At 44.2% G+C, this 17,322-nt stretch overlaps 1 protein-coding gene across 1 annotated transcript in view; it reads left to right on the top strand.

Moving 5' to 3' along the window:
* Window positions 1-17,322, top strand: part of CRACD (capping protein inhibiting regulator of actin dynamics) — a 176,584-nt gene that overhangs the window by 149,196 nt on the left and 10,066 nt on the right. The window contains exons 6-7 of the mRNA XM_010595691.3: window positions 5,167-5,349; window positions 6,450-9,540. Of these exons, the coding sequence (XP_010593993.2) occupies window positions 5,167-5,349; window positions 6,450-9,540 (3,274 nt within the window). The remainder of the gene's footprint in view (window positions 1-5,166; window positions 5,350-6,449; window positions 9,541-17,322) is intronic.

Here is a 17,322-nt window from a genome sequence, read left to right as displayed (position 1 = left end):
ACTTAGAAAAATAGAAATAAATTTTAAGGTAACCACAAGGGAAACTAACAAATCTATCATCAAAATAAAAAAAGAAGAAAAACATAAAAACTCAGTGAACACAAAATCAGCAATAAGGAAAAAGATGAAATGAAGATACATAAAGAAAAATGACTCAGCACAGAAAATTAAATGGAACAAAGAAACTCTCAACACCACACAAAAAAAAAAAATGACAGCAGTAAACTCATACCTATCAATAATTACACTGAATGTAAATGGACTAAATGTACCGATAAATAGAGAGTGACAGAATTGATTTAAAAAACACAATCAGTCTATATGCTGCCTACAAGAGACACGCCTTAGACTCAAAGACACAAACAAAAACTCAAAGGATAGAAAAAATATATCAAGAAAACAACAACCAAAAAAGAGCAGGAGTGGCAATATTAATCTCTGACAAAATAGACTTTAAAGCAAAATCCACCACAAAGGATAAGGAAGGACACTATATAATGATTAAAGGGTCAATATACCAGGAGGACATAACCATAATAAATATATACACACCCAACAACAGGGCTCCAAAATACATAAAGCAAACTCTAACAACATTGAAAAGAGAAATAGACAGCTCCACAATAATTGTAGGAGACTTCAACACACCACTTACAGTGAAGGACAGAACATCTAGAAAGAAACTCAATAAAGACAAGGAAGATCTAAATCAGCCAACTTGACCTCCTAGACATATACAGAGTACTCTACATGACAGCAGCCAAGTATACATTCTTTTCCAACGCTCATGGAACATTCTCAAAATAGACCTCATATTAGGCCACAAAGCAAGCCTTAACAGAATAAAAAACACTGAAATATTACAAAGCATCTTTTCTGACCATGAAGCCATAAAAGTAGAAATCAGTAACAGGAATAACAGGAATTAAAAAAAAAAAAAAAAGGAATAGCAAGGGAAAAAATCAAGTTCATGGAAACTGAACAACACCTTGCTCAAAAACTACTGAGTTATAGAAGAAATCAAGGACGGAATAAAGAAATTCACAGAAGCAAATGAGAAAGAAAACACATCTTACCAGAACCTTTGGGACACAGCAAAAGCAGTGCTCAGAGGTCAATTTATAGAAATAAATACACACATCCAAAAAGAAGAAAGGGCCAAAATCAAAACATTAACCCTACAACTTGAACAAATAAAAAGAGAGCAACAAAAGAAGCCCTCAGGCACCGGAAGGAAGAAAATGATTAAGACTAGAGAAGAAATAAAGTAGAAAAACAGTTGAAAGAGTCAGCAAGACCAAAAGTTGGTTCTTTGAAAAGATCAACAAAATCAATAAACCGTTGGCCAAGCTGACAAAAGAAAAACACAAGAGGAAACAAATAACCTGAATAAGAAATGAAACGGGCAATATCACAATAAAAATAAAAAGAATCATAACAGAATACTGTGAAAATCTGTACTCCAACAAATTTAAAAACCTAGAGAAAATGGGCAGATTTCTAGACACATATTTTTTTTATTACCTACCTAAACTAACACAAATTGAAGTAGACAAACTAAATAACCCATAACAGAAGGAGAGATTGAAGAGGTAAAAAAAAAAAAAAAAAAAAACTCCCAACAACAGCAACAAAAACCCTGGACCTGATGGCTTCACTGGAGAATTCTATCAAACTTTCAGAGAACAGTTAACACCAGTACTACCAAAGGTATTTCAGAGCATAGAAAAGGAAGAGCATTGTATGAAGCCAGCATAACCCTGATACCAAAGCCAGGTAAAGACACCACAAAAAAAAAGAATAACAAACCAATACCCCTCATGACCATAGACTCAAAAATCCTCAACAAAATTCTAGCCAATAGAATTCAACAACATATCAAAAAAATAACTCATCATGACCAAGTGGACTTCATACCAGGTATGCCAGGATGGTTCAACATTAGAAAAACAATCAGTGTTATCCATCACATAAATAAAACAAAAGATAAGAACCACATGATCTTATCAGTCAATGCAGGAAAGGCATTTAAGGCATTTGAAAAGTCTAACACCCATTCCTGTTAATTAGAGAAAAAGAAAAAAAAAATTCCTGTTAAATACCCTTAGCAAAATAGGAATAGTATGTATAAAATAAACAAAAAAAAGCACAACAACAACAACCCATTGCCATCAAGTCAATTCCCATTCATAGCAACCCTATAGGACAGAGTAGAACTGCCCCATAGAGTTTCCAAGGAGCGCCTGGCGGATTTGAACTGCCGACCTTTTGGTTAGCAGCCGTAGCACTTAACCACTACACCATCAGGGTTTCCAGCATTTAACCATTTGCACCACCAGGTAAATGCCAATTAGGTATGTATAAATATAAATATGTGGGTGCAGGCACATATAGTCATTGAAGACTCAAATACGAATACTCCTCAGACATAACCAAACAGCTTCCAACATTGATTTTCTGGATTTGAAGGCTTAGGACTACAGTCTCATGGGACAACTCAGTCAATTGGCACAACATAGTTCACAAAAGTCATGATCTACATCGTGGTGAAGTGAGTAGAGTCTGGGGGTCTTAAAAGTTTGTGAGTGGCTATCTAAGACACAACTATGTGCCTCGACTTGCCAGGAGCAAAACAGTAAGAAGGTAACCAAAAGCTCAGAGTAGAAACAAGTCTACAGGAGCCACAACCTCATCTACCCAGAGAACAGAAGAACTAGATGGTACCTGGCTACCACCACTGACCCTTCTGACCAGGGCCACAATAGTTGGTCCCGGATCGAATGGGAGAAAAATTTGGAACAGAACTTAAATCCTTATTAGGAAAAAAAAAAAAAAAAAGCCATACACACTGCAACAGCAGAGAACAGAGGATACCCTGATACTATCATCCTGAGACAGTCTTTAAACCTAGAACCAAGCCTATCCCCAGAGATCACCTTCAAGCGAAATAGCAGAGTGCCATACAAAATAAGGGATATTACACGTAAGATCGGTTCCCTACTTAACAACAATCACTGTGAGACCAAAACGTCAGCAATTTCTCGAAAGCAAAGATGAGAAGATAAGGGGGCAGAGAAACTAGAGTACTGGAAATGAAACAAACAGAACACAGTTAAAGAGAATGTTGACACATTGTGATAAATGTAACTAATGTCACTGAACAATTTGTGTGGGAATTGTCAAATGGGAACCTAACTTGCTATGTAAACTTTCACCAAAAACTCAATAAAACATTATTAAAAAAAAAAAAAAAAAGACAGTGCCACTGCTCCAACAATAAAGAGGCCCAGCTGTGATAACTCAAATGAAACGTATTTAAATCTCAGCTTCAGGTACTTATCTCTGTCTTCAGTCTGTCACATTTGGCTTTAGCTCCTTTTATTCGTGCAGCTATGAAGGGATGGAAATGTTTAACTCACCTCTTTTCAAAAATAGGTCATAATTTGACACCAGTTGTAAAGATTGTCATAAATAAATGAGAGCTAGAAGGCCAAAGGCTGGAATTGTTTTTCCACATTTCTGGGCTTGTCATAAATCAATACTTACTGAGTGTCCATTTTGCTCCAGGAGCTAGCTTGGTCTTTTATCTTTTGTGCATAAATTTGGAAGGTAATTGCAAAATGCAAGCCCTTCAGCCAAACTCTACTGATTCTACTCTTATAGCATGAACACAAACAAATGAACCCTGCCGCCTGCTAATGCTGCCATGTGTCCTGCAGAGCTGCCAGCACAGGCAGGCAGGGCTGTGAACGCCCCCTGCCGCCCATTGGTGTTGTGTGGTGGTGTTGTGTGGCCAGGAGCCCTTCCCTCGCTACTTGCCTGTGAATTCATTCTCTATAGTTTCAGGCCTCTTGCCAGCTTATTCTCTGTGGCCGCTGGATTCAGGCTGAGCCATGGTCTCTCCAACTTTCTAAATCTGTACTCCTGAGGGTCTGAGGCTGCAGTTTTCTAATGATTGCATCTATACAACAGAACTGCAGGCTGAAGAATTGCTCTCGCCTACGTGCACATTTTTGCGCTTTGTTTATTCACTGGGGTCCTCCATCTTTTAGCTTCTCAGTGCACTCAGTGCTCTGTGGCTTTGGAGTGATTGTGCTAAAACATTTTTCTTATTAAAACTTTCATGTCCTAGTCACAGATGTCATACTTTATTTCTCCTTATTCTTTCAATAACTATTTGTTGAATACATACCAAGGAGTTGCTACTAGGGCATAAAAGGGACTGATACAAAGATGAAAAATACAAATGGTCTTCTTTTAAGGGATTAAAGCTCTGTCCAGGAGATGAGGCATGTACACACGGTGTCCACGGCAGTGGGAAAGGCTCTTCGAGTTCTAGAGTTCTTGGCATAGAGACGATCCTAGTCCAGGGATCAGCAAACCACTAAATATCTTAGACTTTGCAGGGCCACAGTGTCGCAGATACACAACTACTCAACTTGCATTGTAGCATAAAAGCAACCAAGGACAATGTACGTACCAGTAAAGCGTTACTTTACCAAAAAGATCAAGAGCAAGATGTGGTCCCCTGATCTAGTTTAAGGGGGCAGTGGTGGTTCAGTGGTAGAATTCCCACCTTTTTTTTATTATCAGGAGACCCAGATTGGATTCCCAGCCAACGCGCCTCATGTGCAGCCACCACCAGCCTGTCAGTGAAGGCTTGAATGTTGCTATGATGCTGAGCAGGGTTCAGTGGAGCTTCCAGGCTGACAGACTAGGAAGAAAGGCCTGGCAATGTCCTTTCTTAAATCAGCTAATGAGAACCCTGTCGAACACAACATGTTCAATCTGCAGTCCATCATGGAATGGCCCAGGACCAGGCAGCATTTTGTTCTGTTGTGCATGGGTTTTAAGGCAGCTAACAACAACACGACAATGATCTAGTCTAACCCCATATCATTCAGAGTAGGAAACTTAGGCCCTGAAAGGTTAAATAACCTTTACAAGTTACTACAAGTAGTCATTGGCAGAACAAGTATTGAAAGTCGGGTCCTTTAACTCTAAGACCAGAGCTCATTTCACTATACCTTACGATCCCTCTCTGCTCCTGACATTGTCTGGGCCAGACAGGGCATGGCACAGGCTAGAACAAGTACTATCACTCTAGGGCACCCTGCAAGTTGCCTTCTGATTCTGGCTGACTTTATCTTTCAACCTCCACTCTAGGTTGCTCCAGTTAAACCGTCTCGGCCAAAAAGGCATTTCTCTTCTGCTGGCACCATTGAAAGTGTCAACTTAGATGCCATCCCCCTGGCCATTGCTCGCCTGGACAACAGTGCCGCCAAGCACAAACTGGCCATTAAGCCAAAAAAACAAAGGGTGTCAAAGAAGCACAGGCGACTTGCACCGGTATGTACAGCCCTGCCCTCGCTGACCAGGCAGATGTCCATGCTCCTGGGCACTAGCTGTACCCCAGAGGGTTGGTATTGTGGTGGACCCATAGAAGGAACTAGGTCTCTCCCCACTGGGAACTTGTGTGTGGCAGTGTACAAGGGTAAGCAGGACATTGACTTTCTAGAGCCTTTTCTGATGTATTGCCCTATGGTAGGCTGGAGGACCACAGAGGGAGAGGCTGCCCTTTGAGGGGCTCTGAGTTTGATTTGCAAGAGAAAAGTGGCCCAGCTTTCCTCTGCTGTGCCTTAGCAAAATATCCTTCAATTATATTAGGCTGGACTTCTAAGTCATAAGTTTCAGGGGATGTTGATGAAGTCCAGATCTCAACTTCTCTCATCTTCTTAATGCTAGACTATTGATCTTCCTGGGTGGAGTAAACGGTTAACACGCTTGGCTACTAACCAAAAGGTTGGAGATTCGAGTCCACCCAGAGGAGCCTCAAAAGAAAGACCTGGTGATCTGCTTCCCCCCAAAAAATCAGCCATTGAAAACCTTATGGTGCACAGTTCTACTCTGACATACGTGGGGTCTTCATGAGGCTGAGTCAACTTGACTGCAATTGGTACTGAAACTTGTATTGGTTTTCCTGTGATTGTTGACTCATATTAAGACAAAGGCATTTGGGGATGATACATAAAAGGTTGTTGTTGTTAGGTGCTGTCGAGTCAATTCCGACTCATAGTGACCCCATGTGATAGAGCAGAGCTGCCCTATGTGGTCTCCTGGGCTGTAATCTTTACAGGAACAGATCGACAGTTCTTCCTCCTGTGGAGTCACTGAGTGGGTTCAAACTGCCAACCTTTTGGTTAGCAGCCAAGCACTTAGCCATTGTGCCACCAGGGCTCCTTCAAATAAAGGGGCTAAAGGATAAAACATAAAGTTCTTTCCTTCAGTCCTGCAATGTACAGTGTGACCTGTGCCTGAGTTTATCGATAGATATACTCATGAGCTCCTCCCCCTTCCTTTGAGATTAAAAGGGCATTGTGAATAGGGTCAGTAATGGTTGCTTGTGGAAAAAATAAAAGAACTAATTTTGCTTCCTTTATCAACATTAGGACGGACAAAATGAGCAAGGTGGCCTGGTGAACCAGCTGTCCCTGGACCAGAATGGACACCCCGGAGAAGACAAGCAAACTTGGCGTGAGGAGGAACCAGAGCCACTGGATCCCGAGGAAGAGAAAAGACGCCAGGAAGAATACTGGCGAGAACTTGAGGCCAAGTACAAACGGCAAAAGGCCGAGGCAGCAGAGAGGCAACGCCTAGAAGAGCAGAGGCTGCAGGCCCTGGAGAGGAGGCTTTGGGAAGAGAACCAAAGGCAGCAGCTCCTGGAGGAGGAAGGGGAGGAGGAAGAGAGGAGGGAGCAAGAACCTTGGCTAGAGATAGAGGCGGAGAACAGGCAGCAAGAAGAGGCCAGGCAGAGGTGGGAAGAGCTAGGTGGCCCAGACCTAGAGGGGAGGGAGCGAGAGGTAAAAGAACTCCTGGAGGCTGAAAAGCTGCAGTGCCTGAAGGAAGAGGCCAGGCGGCTAGAGGAGAAGTGCAGAAAGCAGGAGGAACTGGAGGCACAGAGACAGTGGGAAGCCGAGAGGCAGCAGCGGCAGCGAGAAGAAGAAAGGAGGCTGGAGGAGCTCAGAAGGCTGGAGGAACTGGAGGCACAGAGAAGGCAAGAGGAAGAGGAAAAACGGATGAAGGAGCTCAGAAGGCTTGAGGAGGAGCAGAGAAGGCAGGAGGCTGAGAAGCAGCGGCTTCAGGAGGAGGAAAGGAGGCTAGAGGAGCTCAGAAGGCTGGAGGAACTAAAGGCGCAGAGAAGGCGGGAGGAAGAAGAAAAACTGATGATGGAGCGCAGAAGGCTGGAGGAGCTGGAAGCGCAGAGAAGGCGGGAGGAAGAGGAAAGGAGGCTGGAATTGCTCAGACAACAGGAGGAGCTGAAAGAACAGAGAAGGCAGGAGGAAGAGGAGCAGAGACTACGGGAAGAAGAAGAAAAACAGCTGAAGGAGCTCAAAAGGCAGGAGGAACTGGAGGCACAGAGGAAACATGAGGAGATGGCAAAGCGGCTTCAGGAGGAGGAGGCGAGGAGACTGGAAGAGCTCAAAAAGCAGGAGGAAATGGAGTTGCAGAGGAGGCAGGAAGCCCGAAAGAAGTACCAGGAAGCCTTGCAGAGACGAGATGAAGAGAGAGGGCTGGAGCTAGAAGAAAAAACGGGCTTGCGGAGCCCACTTCAGAAAGATTTTGAAGAGAAACCAGGAGAACAAAAAAACTTGAAGCCCAAAAAGCAAAGAGAAAGCTCTGAGGAGCCAAGTATTGATGAGACTCAAAACCCAGGGGCCAAGCTGTCAAGAGAACAGCAGGGAAAGTGGGGGTATGTTCATGGGGATGGCCATTGCTTACTTCTGGGAAAGAAAGAAGACCCTAAACCAGAACCTCCTCAGAAAAAACCAGAACCTCCTCAGAAAAAAGAGGATCAAAGGGAAGAAATGCTGACTCCACCAGAGAAAAAAGAACCAGTCACTCCAGAAGCAGACCGGAAGATGGAGGAACTCAGGTGGCAGGAAGTGGATGAGAGGCAGACCATGCCCAGGCCCTACACATTCCAGGTGTCCTCAGGAGGAAAGCAAATCCTCTTCCCCAAAGTCAACCTGAGCCCAGTGACACCCGGGAAGGATGCAGGGCTTGCATCTGCTCCCCTTGAACCGAAGGCCCACAAAGCCAGCCCAGCCTCTCATGCTCTGCCCTCAGCTCTGAGCATCCCCCACACAGCCATCCTGGTCACCGGAGCACAGCTCTGCGGCCCGGCCGTTAACCTGAACCAGATTAAGGACACGGCATGCAAATCTCTCTTGGGCTTGTCCGAGGAAAAGAAGCACGTGGACCTCCCCACTGTGGAGAACGCACCCCAAGTACCCAGCGACCTCCGGACAGGCAGTGGAAAAGCCAAGCTTCCACAGGAGTCTTCAGGCAGTGTGACAGCACTAGCCGAATGGGCTTCCATTCGGTCCAGAATCCTGAAGAATGCAGAGAGCGACCAGCGTGCTGAGAGAGACCAGAGGTCGGGTGATGAGCACACTCCCAGGGGCCGAAGTGATTCCCGTGGAAACCTCCGGAAGGCCCTGCCAAGCAGTGCAAAGTTCTCTATTATGTCTGCCTGGCAGAAATTCTCTGATGGTGGCATGGAGACCTCTAAGCAAAATGCAGAAGGAGAAAGTATTCGAAAAAGGCCCGTGCCAGGACCCAGTGAAGAGACAGAGCCCCTGCCTCCAGCTGCCAGTCCTCATGAGCGCTGGAAGAGTCCAGAGAAACTGGGGATGCACCAGGAACTAGCGGACACCACAGAGGGATGCAAATTTGCCAAAGACCTTCCATCTTTCCTTGTTCCAAGCCTTCCTTCCCCTCCACAGAAAGTGGTGACCCACACAGAGTCTGTGAGTGTTTCAGAAAGCGAGACCACAAGTGGTGATGGGAAGCCAGACCACATGATGTTGGGTGGGGAGGAAAAACCCTCACCTTTTGGAATAAAATTGAGGAGGACCAACTACTCCTTGCGCTTCCACTCTGACCACCAGACAGAACAAAAGAAGAAGAAAAGGCACAGCAGCACAGGGGACGGTGCTGATGGGGATCCACCTGTCCTGGCGAGCAGTAGTGTCGAGAAAGAGACAGAGAGTGTGGCCCTCAAGCATGGCCTGCCTCTCACCCAAGAGAAGAAGCAGGCCCTGACCACCCGGAAGGACTCCGTGGAAAGCCCTTCCAGCCACTCACCTCCTGTGGGTCAGCCTGGGCCCCCGCCACCCAAAAGCCAGACCCTGGCTGCTGATCACGACAAGGTAGCAAATAAAATGCCATTGGCACAGAAACCAGCACTGGCTCCCAAGCCCACCAGCCAGACCCCACCATCATCCCCACTCACCAAACTAAGCAGGCCCTACTTGGTAGAGCTGCTGGCCCGCCGAGCAGCCAAGCCCGATCCGGAGCCCAACGAGAGGGCCAAGGAGATCAGTGACACCTGGCCACCCTTGCCACCATCCCCCGAGGAAAGGAATGGACAGAAGAGGGATGAGGCGGAAGAGGTGCTGGAGAGGAAACCTTCTTCCCCTGCTCTGCCTGCTGCTTGCCACGAGAAGCCTTCCCTAACACCTGAGGCTGGGAGAAGAGGTATGTAGCTATGGGTGGGGAAACCGTGCCATCTGTCCAGCTCGTTGTCTAAGTCACAGCAAAATCCAGAACTGCCCAAAGCCCGAAGTAGCCGGTGGAGCTAGTATTGGGAGTACTTTCCTTAATTAGATGCTAGTCTGCTATTCCTGAAGCTATGAGTCGGAATCGACTCGACAGCGCTGGGCTGGGTTGGGTCTGCTATTCCTGAAAGACACTCACCCATAAGCCATAGTGAGGCTCTTTGCTTCTCTATTCATTCTTTAGAATTTTGGAATTAGTGACTACCTGCTGCGGGTATGCAGTTCACACCTGTTAATGACACTTAGTTACACAAGTAGTAAGTTAAAGGTGCCAACACCTATACTGGTGTTTTGTTCACAGCCCAAAACCAAACCCGTTGCCAGTAGATATTGAAATATAGTCCTGATTAGTATACCAAAAACAAAAGCCATTGCAGTCGAGTTGATTCCAACTCACAGCGCCCCTATAGGACAGAGTAGCACTGCCCCCACAGAGTTCCCAAGGAGCACCTGGTAGATTTGAACTGCCGACCTTTTGGTTAGCAGCCATAGCACTTAACCACTATACCACCAGGGTTTCCCCTAATTGGTATATATGTCATTAATCATCATAAGGGAGACATGCAGTGGTGATAAAGACTGGAGGTGCCTAGACCAGCGGAAAGTTCTGGGTTCTCTTTCTAGATGGTAGCTGCACCAAGATGGGAGGTAAAGGGGTCTTAGACATCTCCACTGGGCCTCCCCTCCTCAAATGTTGTCATCTGGAAAATTGACGTGGTCTCGATCTTATGTAAAATGCTCTGTAAATGCAGTATCAGGTCTCCCACTCCCACCCCCACCCCACCTGCTTGCCACTCCACAGCCCTCCCATAAAGAGCTGTTCACCAGACTGTTACCTCTGGCTGACCCTGATGTTCTTCCTACAAAATGCTTTGGGCAGCTGAGTGATCACTTTGTACCCCCTGAGAGTCTTCATCTAATAACTTTTTCCTCTCCTTTTTGCATAGAGCAGGATGGTCAAGTATGGTTAATAGCCCAGGAATTTCCTTGCATTTCTCCAAGAAATTCTTTGAGATGTAATTATAGGAAGGGATTGTGTTCTCTTTCTGTTTAATCGTTTGAGTTTGGGGTGATTTTTGCAGAGAAAAGAGCTGTTTCCTGAGGAGTGTTGGTTTGGTTACTCACTTTACAAAAGATGCTATTGCCTTTTTTAAAATCTTCCCTTGTTTTTGCTTGGTTTTCTGAATGGGCTTGTTGATCAGCAGTTTCCAGACCATTTCTCCCCAAGGTTTTCTGTCTGTGCTCTTGGATGAGGGGCTCATTTTTAATTTTGACATTAGCTTTTGTGTCCTTAGCTTTCGTGGTATCCTCAAAGCCTCTCTACTTCTATCACTTCCCCTTACCTTCTCCTCAAAGAAGTAACTCTTCTGATCTGCTTTCACTTAAGAGAGCCCCTTTGCTTGTTATAATTTTCTGACAAAAACTACTTGCGGCCCCCTTTTTCTTTCCCAGTATCCAGATTCTGGGCTGTCAGGGTATGCTAACTGAATTTTTCGTTATTTAGCAGAAAGAAAGCCTGAGAGAGTAAGGACCACCTGCCTTATGGGGGCTGTTACCTCCAAAGATCCTTCACTGGAATTTTGCTCTCCGACTGCTCTAGACCAGGGCTAACCAACTTTGTCTGACTGAATACCCCGTCAGAATAAAAATGTTAAGCATGAACCTCCAATTAATTTGTTAATTGTATGCCTGTAGTGCCATCATTAGCTAATACCCCCTGGAGCACCATGTACATGTAGAATGAAGTTCATTGTTAACAACAACGGGTATAAATCCACATTGCAAATCATTGTGCTAACTTTTATTTTCTTTGGCTAACTTCTTGTCCAGTGGATTTCTTCTTAAAGTGGCAGGCACAGATCTTGGACAAGGCCTGAGACAAGAGTCAGTTCTTCCACTTTCTTATTAGTAGTGTATTAAATCTACAGTTCGTTTCCAGGAATTTATTATTTTTTTTTTTTTGGACTTTAGATGAAGGTTTACAGAGCAAACTAGTTTCTCATTAAGCAATTAATACACGTATTGTTTTGTGACATTGGTTGCCAACCCCATGATATGTCAACACTCACTTTCTTGACCCCGAGTTCCCCATTGCCAGCTTTCCTGTCCCCTCCTTTCTTCTAGTCCTTGCCCCTGAGCTGGTGTGCTCCCTTAGTCTCATTTTATTTCACGGACCTGTCTAAGCTTTGGCTGAAGGGTGAACCTCAGGAGTGACTTCATTACTGAGCTATGAGGGTATCCAGGAGGCCATACTCTTGGGGTTTCTCCAGCCTCTGTCAGACCGATAAGTCTGTTGTTTTTTTTTTTTTTAGTTAGAATTTTGTTTTATATTTTTGTCCAGCTCTGTCCAGGACCCTGTATTGTGATCCCTGTCAGAGCAGCCAGTGGTAGTAGCCGGGCACCATCTAGTTGTACCGGACTCAGTCTGGGGGAGGCTGTTGCAGTTGTGTTCCATTAGTCCTTTAGACTAATCTTTATCTCTTGTGTCTTTGGTTTTCTTTATTCTTCCCCGCTGCAGACGGGGTGAGACCAGTGGAGTATCTTAGATGGCCACTCTCAAGCTTTTAAGACCCCAGACGCTACCCACCAGAGTAGAGTGTAGAAAGTTTTCTTCATGAAGTATGTTATGCCAACTGAGCTAGATGGTCCCTAAGACCGTGGTCCCCACAGCCCTCAGTCCAGTAGTTAGGCCGCTCAGGGAGTTTGGATGTGTCTATGCAGCTTCCATGACCTTGCCTTGTGCAAGTGGTGCTGGCTTTTCCAGTATTGTGTACTGTCTTACCCTTCACCAAAGTTACAACTTTTTTTGTTGCCTATTTAGTGGTTTTCCATCCCCACCACTCCCCTCTCTGTATGTAAATCTTTTCATGAGTTTTTGTAGTAATGGTCTCGTACAATATTTGACCTTTTTTTTCACTCATCGTAATGCCCTCCAGATTCATCCATGTTGTGAGATGCTTCACAGATTCATCATTGTTCTTTATCATTCCGTAGTATTCCATTGTATGTATGTACAATAGTTTGTTTACCCATTCATCTGTTGATGGGCACCTAGGTTGTTTCTGTTTCCAGGAATTTCTTTAAGCCGTTTGTCCATTTTGTAAGGGATCACTTAGTTAAAAAGGAACAGGGTATTCCATAAACTCACTGTCTTAGTTATCTAGTGCTGCTATAACACAAATACTACAAGTGAGTGACTTTAACAAATGGAAATTTATTTTCTCAGTTTGTTGTTGTCGTTGGGTGCCATTGAGTTGGTTTCGACTCAGCGACCTTATGTACAACAGAATGAAACAGTGCCTGGTCCTGTGCCAACCTCACAATCGTTGCTATGATTGAGCCCATTGTCGCAGCCACTGTGTCAGTCCATCTCGTTGAGGGTCTTCCTCTTTTTCACTGACCCTCTACTTTACCAAGCATGATGTCCTTCCCCAGGGACTGATCCCTCCTGATAACATGTCCAAAGTATGTGAGAACGAGTCTCACCATCTTCGCTTCTAAGGAGCATTCTGGCTGGACTAGAAATCCAAATTCAGGTCCTTGTCTTTCTTCAATTTCTGCTCTGCAGTTCCTTGGAGATCTTCATGTAGCATGGCATCTGTCTTCCCCTGTTTGTGCTTGCTTGCTTAATCTACTTTTATATCTCAAAAGAGATTGGCTTGAAACACACCCTACATTAATACTGCCTGATTAACATAACAAAGAAGACCCAGTCCCAAATGGGATTAAACCATATATATAACCAAACCCATTGTTGCCAAGTTGATTCCGACTTGTAGTGACCATAAAGGATGGAGTAGAACTGCTCCGTAGGGTTTCCACGGAGCGGCTGGTGGATTCAAACTGCTGACCTTTTGGTTAGCAGCCGAGCTCTTAACCACTGTGCCACCAGGGCTCCAACCACAAGTATAGGGGTTAAGATTTACAACACAGATTTCTGGGTGACACAATTCAATCCATAACACTCACCTAATTGCCCAGTACCCGGTGCCCAGTGCCGTCGAGTCAATTCTGACTCATAGCAACCTAACTGCAGAACCTCGCAATATGCTAAAAGCACAAATCAAGTGAGGACACTATTTGCCAGTCCTCCTATGTCCACCTTGTAACACTCCCAGCTTCCCTCGGGATTCTTGAGACATACCATTTGTTAGGCATGGCCTTCTGATATATGAACTGAGTGGAGGTGCCAGTGCCACAATGTGTATTAAATATTAGAAAAGCTTTACCTTGTTTTTATTTTTAAATTAAAAAGTATATAAATCCTTGTTATTCTGTAGTCATGGTCTATAACGTCCCCGTGAATACTGAACGAGCAGGCACGTGAAGCAGCCTTGTTCAACATCAGCTATGACTTTTTTGCTACTCTGTGCATGCTTATGCCTGCAAATGCCTATAAAAGCCTGGGAGAGTTTTTAGCAAATGGGGAGGGTGGGCTTTGCTAATAGGAATCTGGGAGTGGTAAGTGTATTTTCTTTCTGCAGTGAATTACCTTGTGCATGCACTTGCCTGCACATGCACCCTTTCCTGGAAGCCTTTGTCTTTCCTGAGGCTGAGGCCAGTGAGGACCAGCACTTAGGGCATTAACTCAGAATCCACCCCAGTGGAAATTAAGACAGCAATAATAATCGCTCATGTGTTTGTACTGTAAACACTTTCAATACATCTCTTACCCCATTCTGATAGTCCTACCTACTTAGAGTGGGCAGAACAGATACTAAGTACCACTTTCTCCAAGAACTGATCTTTGAGACTAGTGACTTGATGTTATTAGCTGCCATCAGTCAGCACTGACTCATGGTGACTCCATGCACAGCGGCACAAAATGCTGCTCAGTCCTGCACCACCTGGTGATTGGTTGTGAGTCGGACCTTTGAGAGCCACAGAGTGTTCACTGACTGATTTTTAGAAGTAGATCACCAGGCCTTTCTTCTTAGTCTGTCTGGACGCTCTACTGAAACCTGTTTACCGTCTTCGCAACATGCAAGCCCACACTGACACATGGGTGGGAGCTGTACATGAGGGGAATTGGCCCAGCATCAAACCCAGGTCTCCCACAGTAAAAAAAAAAAAAAGTTGCTGTTGAGTCAATTCCAACTCATAGTGACCCTATAGGACAGAGTAGAACTGCCCCATATGGCTTCCAAGGAGCACCTGGTGGATTCAAACTGCCGATGTTTTGGTTAGCAGCCATAGCTCTTAACCACTACCCACTAAGGTCTTCGCATGGAAGACAAGAATTCTACCACTGAACCACCATTGCTTCCAAGAGTAGTGACTACCCATTGCCCTCAAGTCGATTCCGACTTACGGCAACCCTGACGGCAACCAACTCTATAGGACTGAATAGAACTGCCCCAAAGGGTTTCCAACGCTGTAATCTTAACTGAAGTGGACTGCCCCATCTTTCTCCTGTGGGATGGCTGGTGGGTTCGAACCACCGACCTTTTAGTTAGCAGCAGAGTCCTTAGCCACTGGGCCCATCAGGGCTCCATCCACAGATACAGGAGTTAGCAATTACAACACATATTTTTGAGTGACATAATTCGATCCTATGGAGGGAGGAGGGAGGAATATATCATAATCCAACAATCTTTTCCAAAGAAATTCTCTACTCTGGAATCTTCAGCCTCGACCCTGATTTTTCTAAGCCCTTGATGTGGCTGTTTCAGCCACCTCATCAGTCACAGCCTAGTAGGGGATCCAGCACCTCGCTTTGGAATGTGAGAATGTGTGCCACTGATTATTTCATTATAGACCTTTTGGGCATCCTTGGCGAAACCTCAGACAGGAGTCCCGTTTTAGCATACTATTTCATGTTTCTTGAGCCCCAGCTACAAGCCAGACCTGTTGGGCCTCTACATACATAATGTGAGCACCTCTTTTAAAGTCTTGTCCATACTTCCAGGATTCTCTGGTCAACCTACTGTTCTAAGGAAATAAAAATCGGGACAGGGGTTTCTTTTTTCAAAATATTTTAGTCAGTTTTACTTTAAAGGCATTTGACCTTTTGGTAAACATCAGTCAAAGCCTTTGGCAGGAAACTGGTTGCTCTAAAGGCCTCACCAGGCAAATTTAGTTTAAGTATTCAGTCCTGCATTTTGTTTTGCATAATCTGTTTAGACAGATCACTTAGAGCTTGGCAGTTTGATTTTTACGGATTTTACAAAGACTTGTTACCCAGCCTTGGGTAAAAAGCAAGAGCTCAAGTTAGTTCAAATGTGTGTTAAGCATCTCAGTTAAGCAGAATGCTTGGGGTGGTGAATTCTTTTTCATTTTCTGATTAACTAAAGATTAATCAAAAACTCCTTTCAATTTCAATTGTTTAAAAAAAATTCTGAAATGTGTCGGCGTTCTTTCCTATGTAAGATCTTAACTGAATCTTTATCTGCTGATTAGGGATATTGCAGTTCCCAAGGCTCATTAGTAATAGGAATTCTCTTTGTACAGCATTATAGAGTGAAAAAGTATAAAAAATTAAGCAGAATTTACCTTTATTTATTTTTGCTCGAATCCCTAATTTGAGCTTATTTTCTTGTCATTTGATCTTTCTCCTTATCCTGAAGTATAATACAAAGTGCAGCTGACAGAGAGCCCTGGTCAGTAAGGTTCTAGATAATCAGGATGTCAGCTTTTATTGGATTTGAAAAGAACCAGACTCTGGTGAGCCTTTTCCTTTGAGATAGTAAAGGATTCATTAGCAGAATGATGAATCTCTGAAAGCTTACAATTTTTACTTACGAGAAGAGAAGGGGGTCATTGTGTCCTATACATGATGACAGCTAACTTTTCCAGAGTGATTACTATATGCCAAGCATTGTTCTAAATGCCTGGGATCTCTTTTAATCTTCACACAGCCTGATGAGGCATGTGCCATTATCATCTCTAGTTTTTTCTTAATGTTATTTTTGGTGAAAATATACAAAACAGAACCTATACCAATTCAACAGTTTCTACATGTGTAGTTCGATGACATTCGTTACCATCTTTATATTCCCATCTCTCCTGGTGTTGCTTCACCACCATTAGCTTAGGCTCCAAAGACCCAAACCCACTGCCGTGGAGTAGATTCCGACTCATGGCAACCCTACAGGACTGAGTAGAGCTGCCCAATAGGGTTTCCAAGAATGTAAGTCTTTATGAAAGCCAACTGCCACATCTTTCTCCTGTGGACCGGCTGACGAGTGGGATCCACCAACCTTTCAGTTAGCAGCCGAGCGCTGTAACTACTGTGCCATCAGGGCTCCTTCTGCTTAAAGTCACTGCCCCCTAAACTTTTCATCTGTGCTTTAGAGTTAACTGTTATCAATTTGATCTCATACAGATAATTCTTTAAAAGGGCTCAGTGTTCAAGGCAAACATTCTTTACTAATTGGGCTAAACTGACTTCAGGAGATAGTTTCAATTCAGAGTTTAAGGATTATCTCCGGACGTTCCCCCAGTCTCAGTGGGTCAAGTAAGTCTGGTCTTCATAAGAATCGAAAACTCTGTTCCACATTTTTCTTGCTTTGGTATCATTTCCATTTGATAGATAATAAAACTAAAACTCAATAGTTAAGCCACTTTTCTAGGTCTCATAGTGGTCAAAGCCAGCTCTGTGAGTCAGAATTGACTCCACTGCAGTGGGTTTTAGTTCAACTCAATTTTGAGCGCCATTACTTAACCTTCAATACCAACCGCTTGTGAAGCAGTTTTTTTGTTT

This window comes from Loxodonta africana, chromosome 5 (genome assembly GCF_030014295.1).
Source record: "Loxodonta africana isolate mLoxAfr1 chromosome 5, mLoxAfr1.hap2, whole genome shotgun sequence".
Taxonomy (NCBI): domain Eukaryota; kingdom Metazoa; phylum Chordata; class Mammalia; order Proboscidea; family Elephantidae; genus Loxodonta; species Loxodonta africana.
This window is presented reverse-complemented; position numbering and strand designations above follow the sequence as displayed.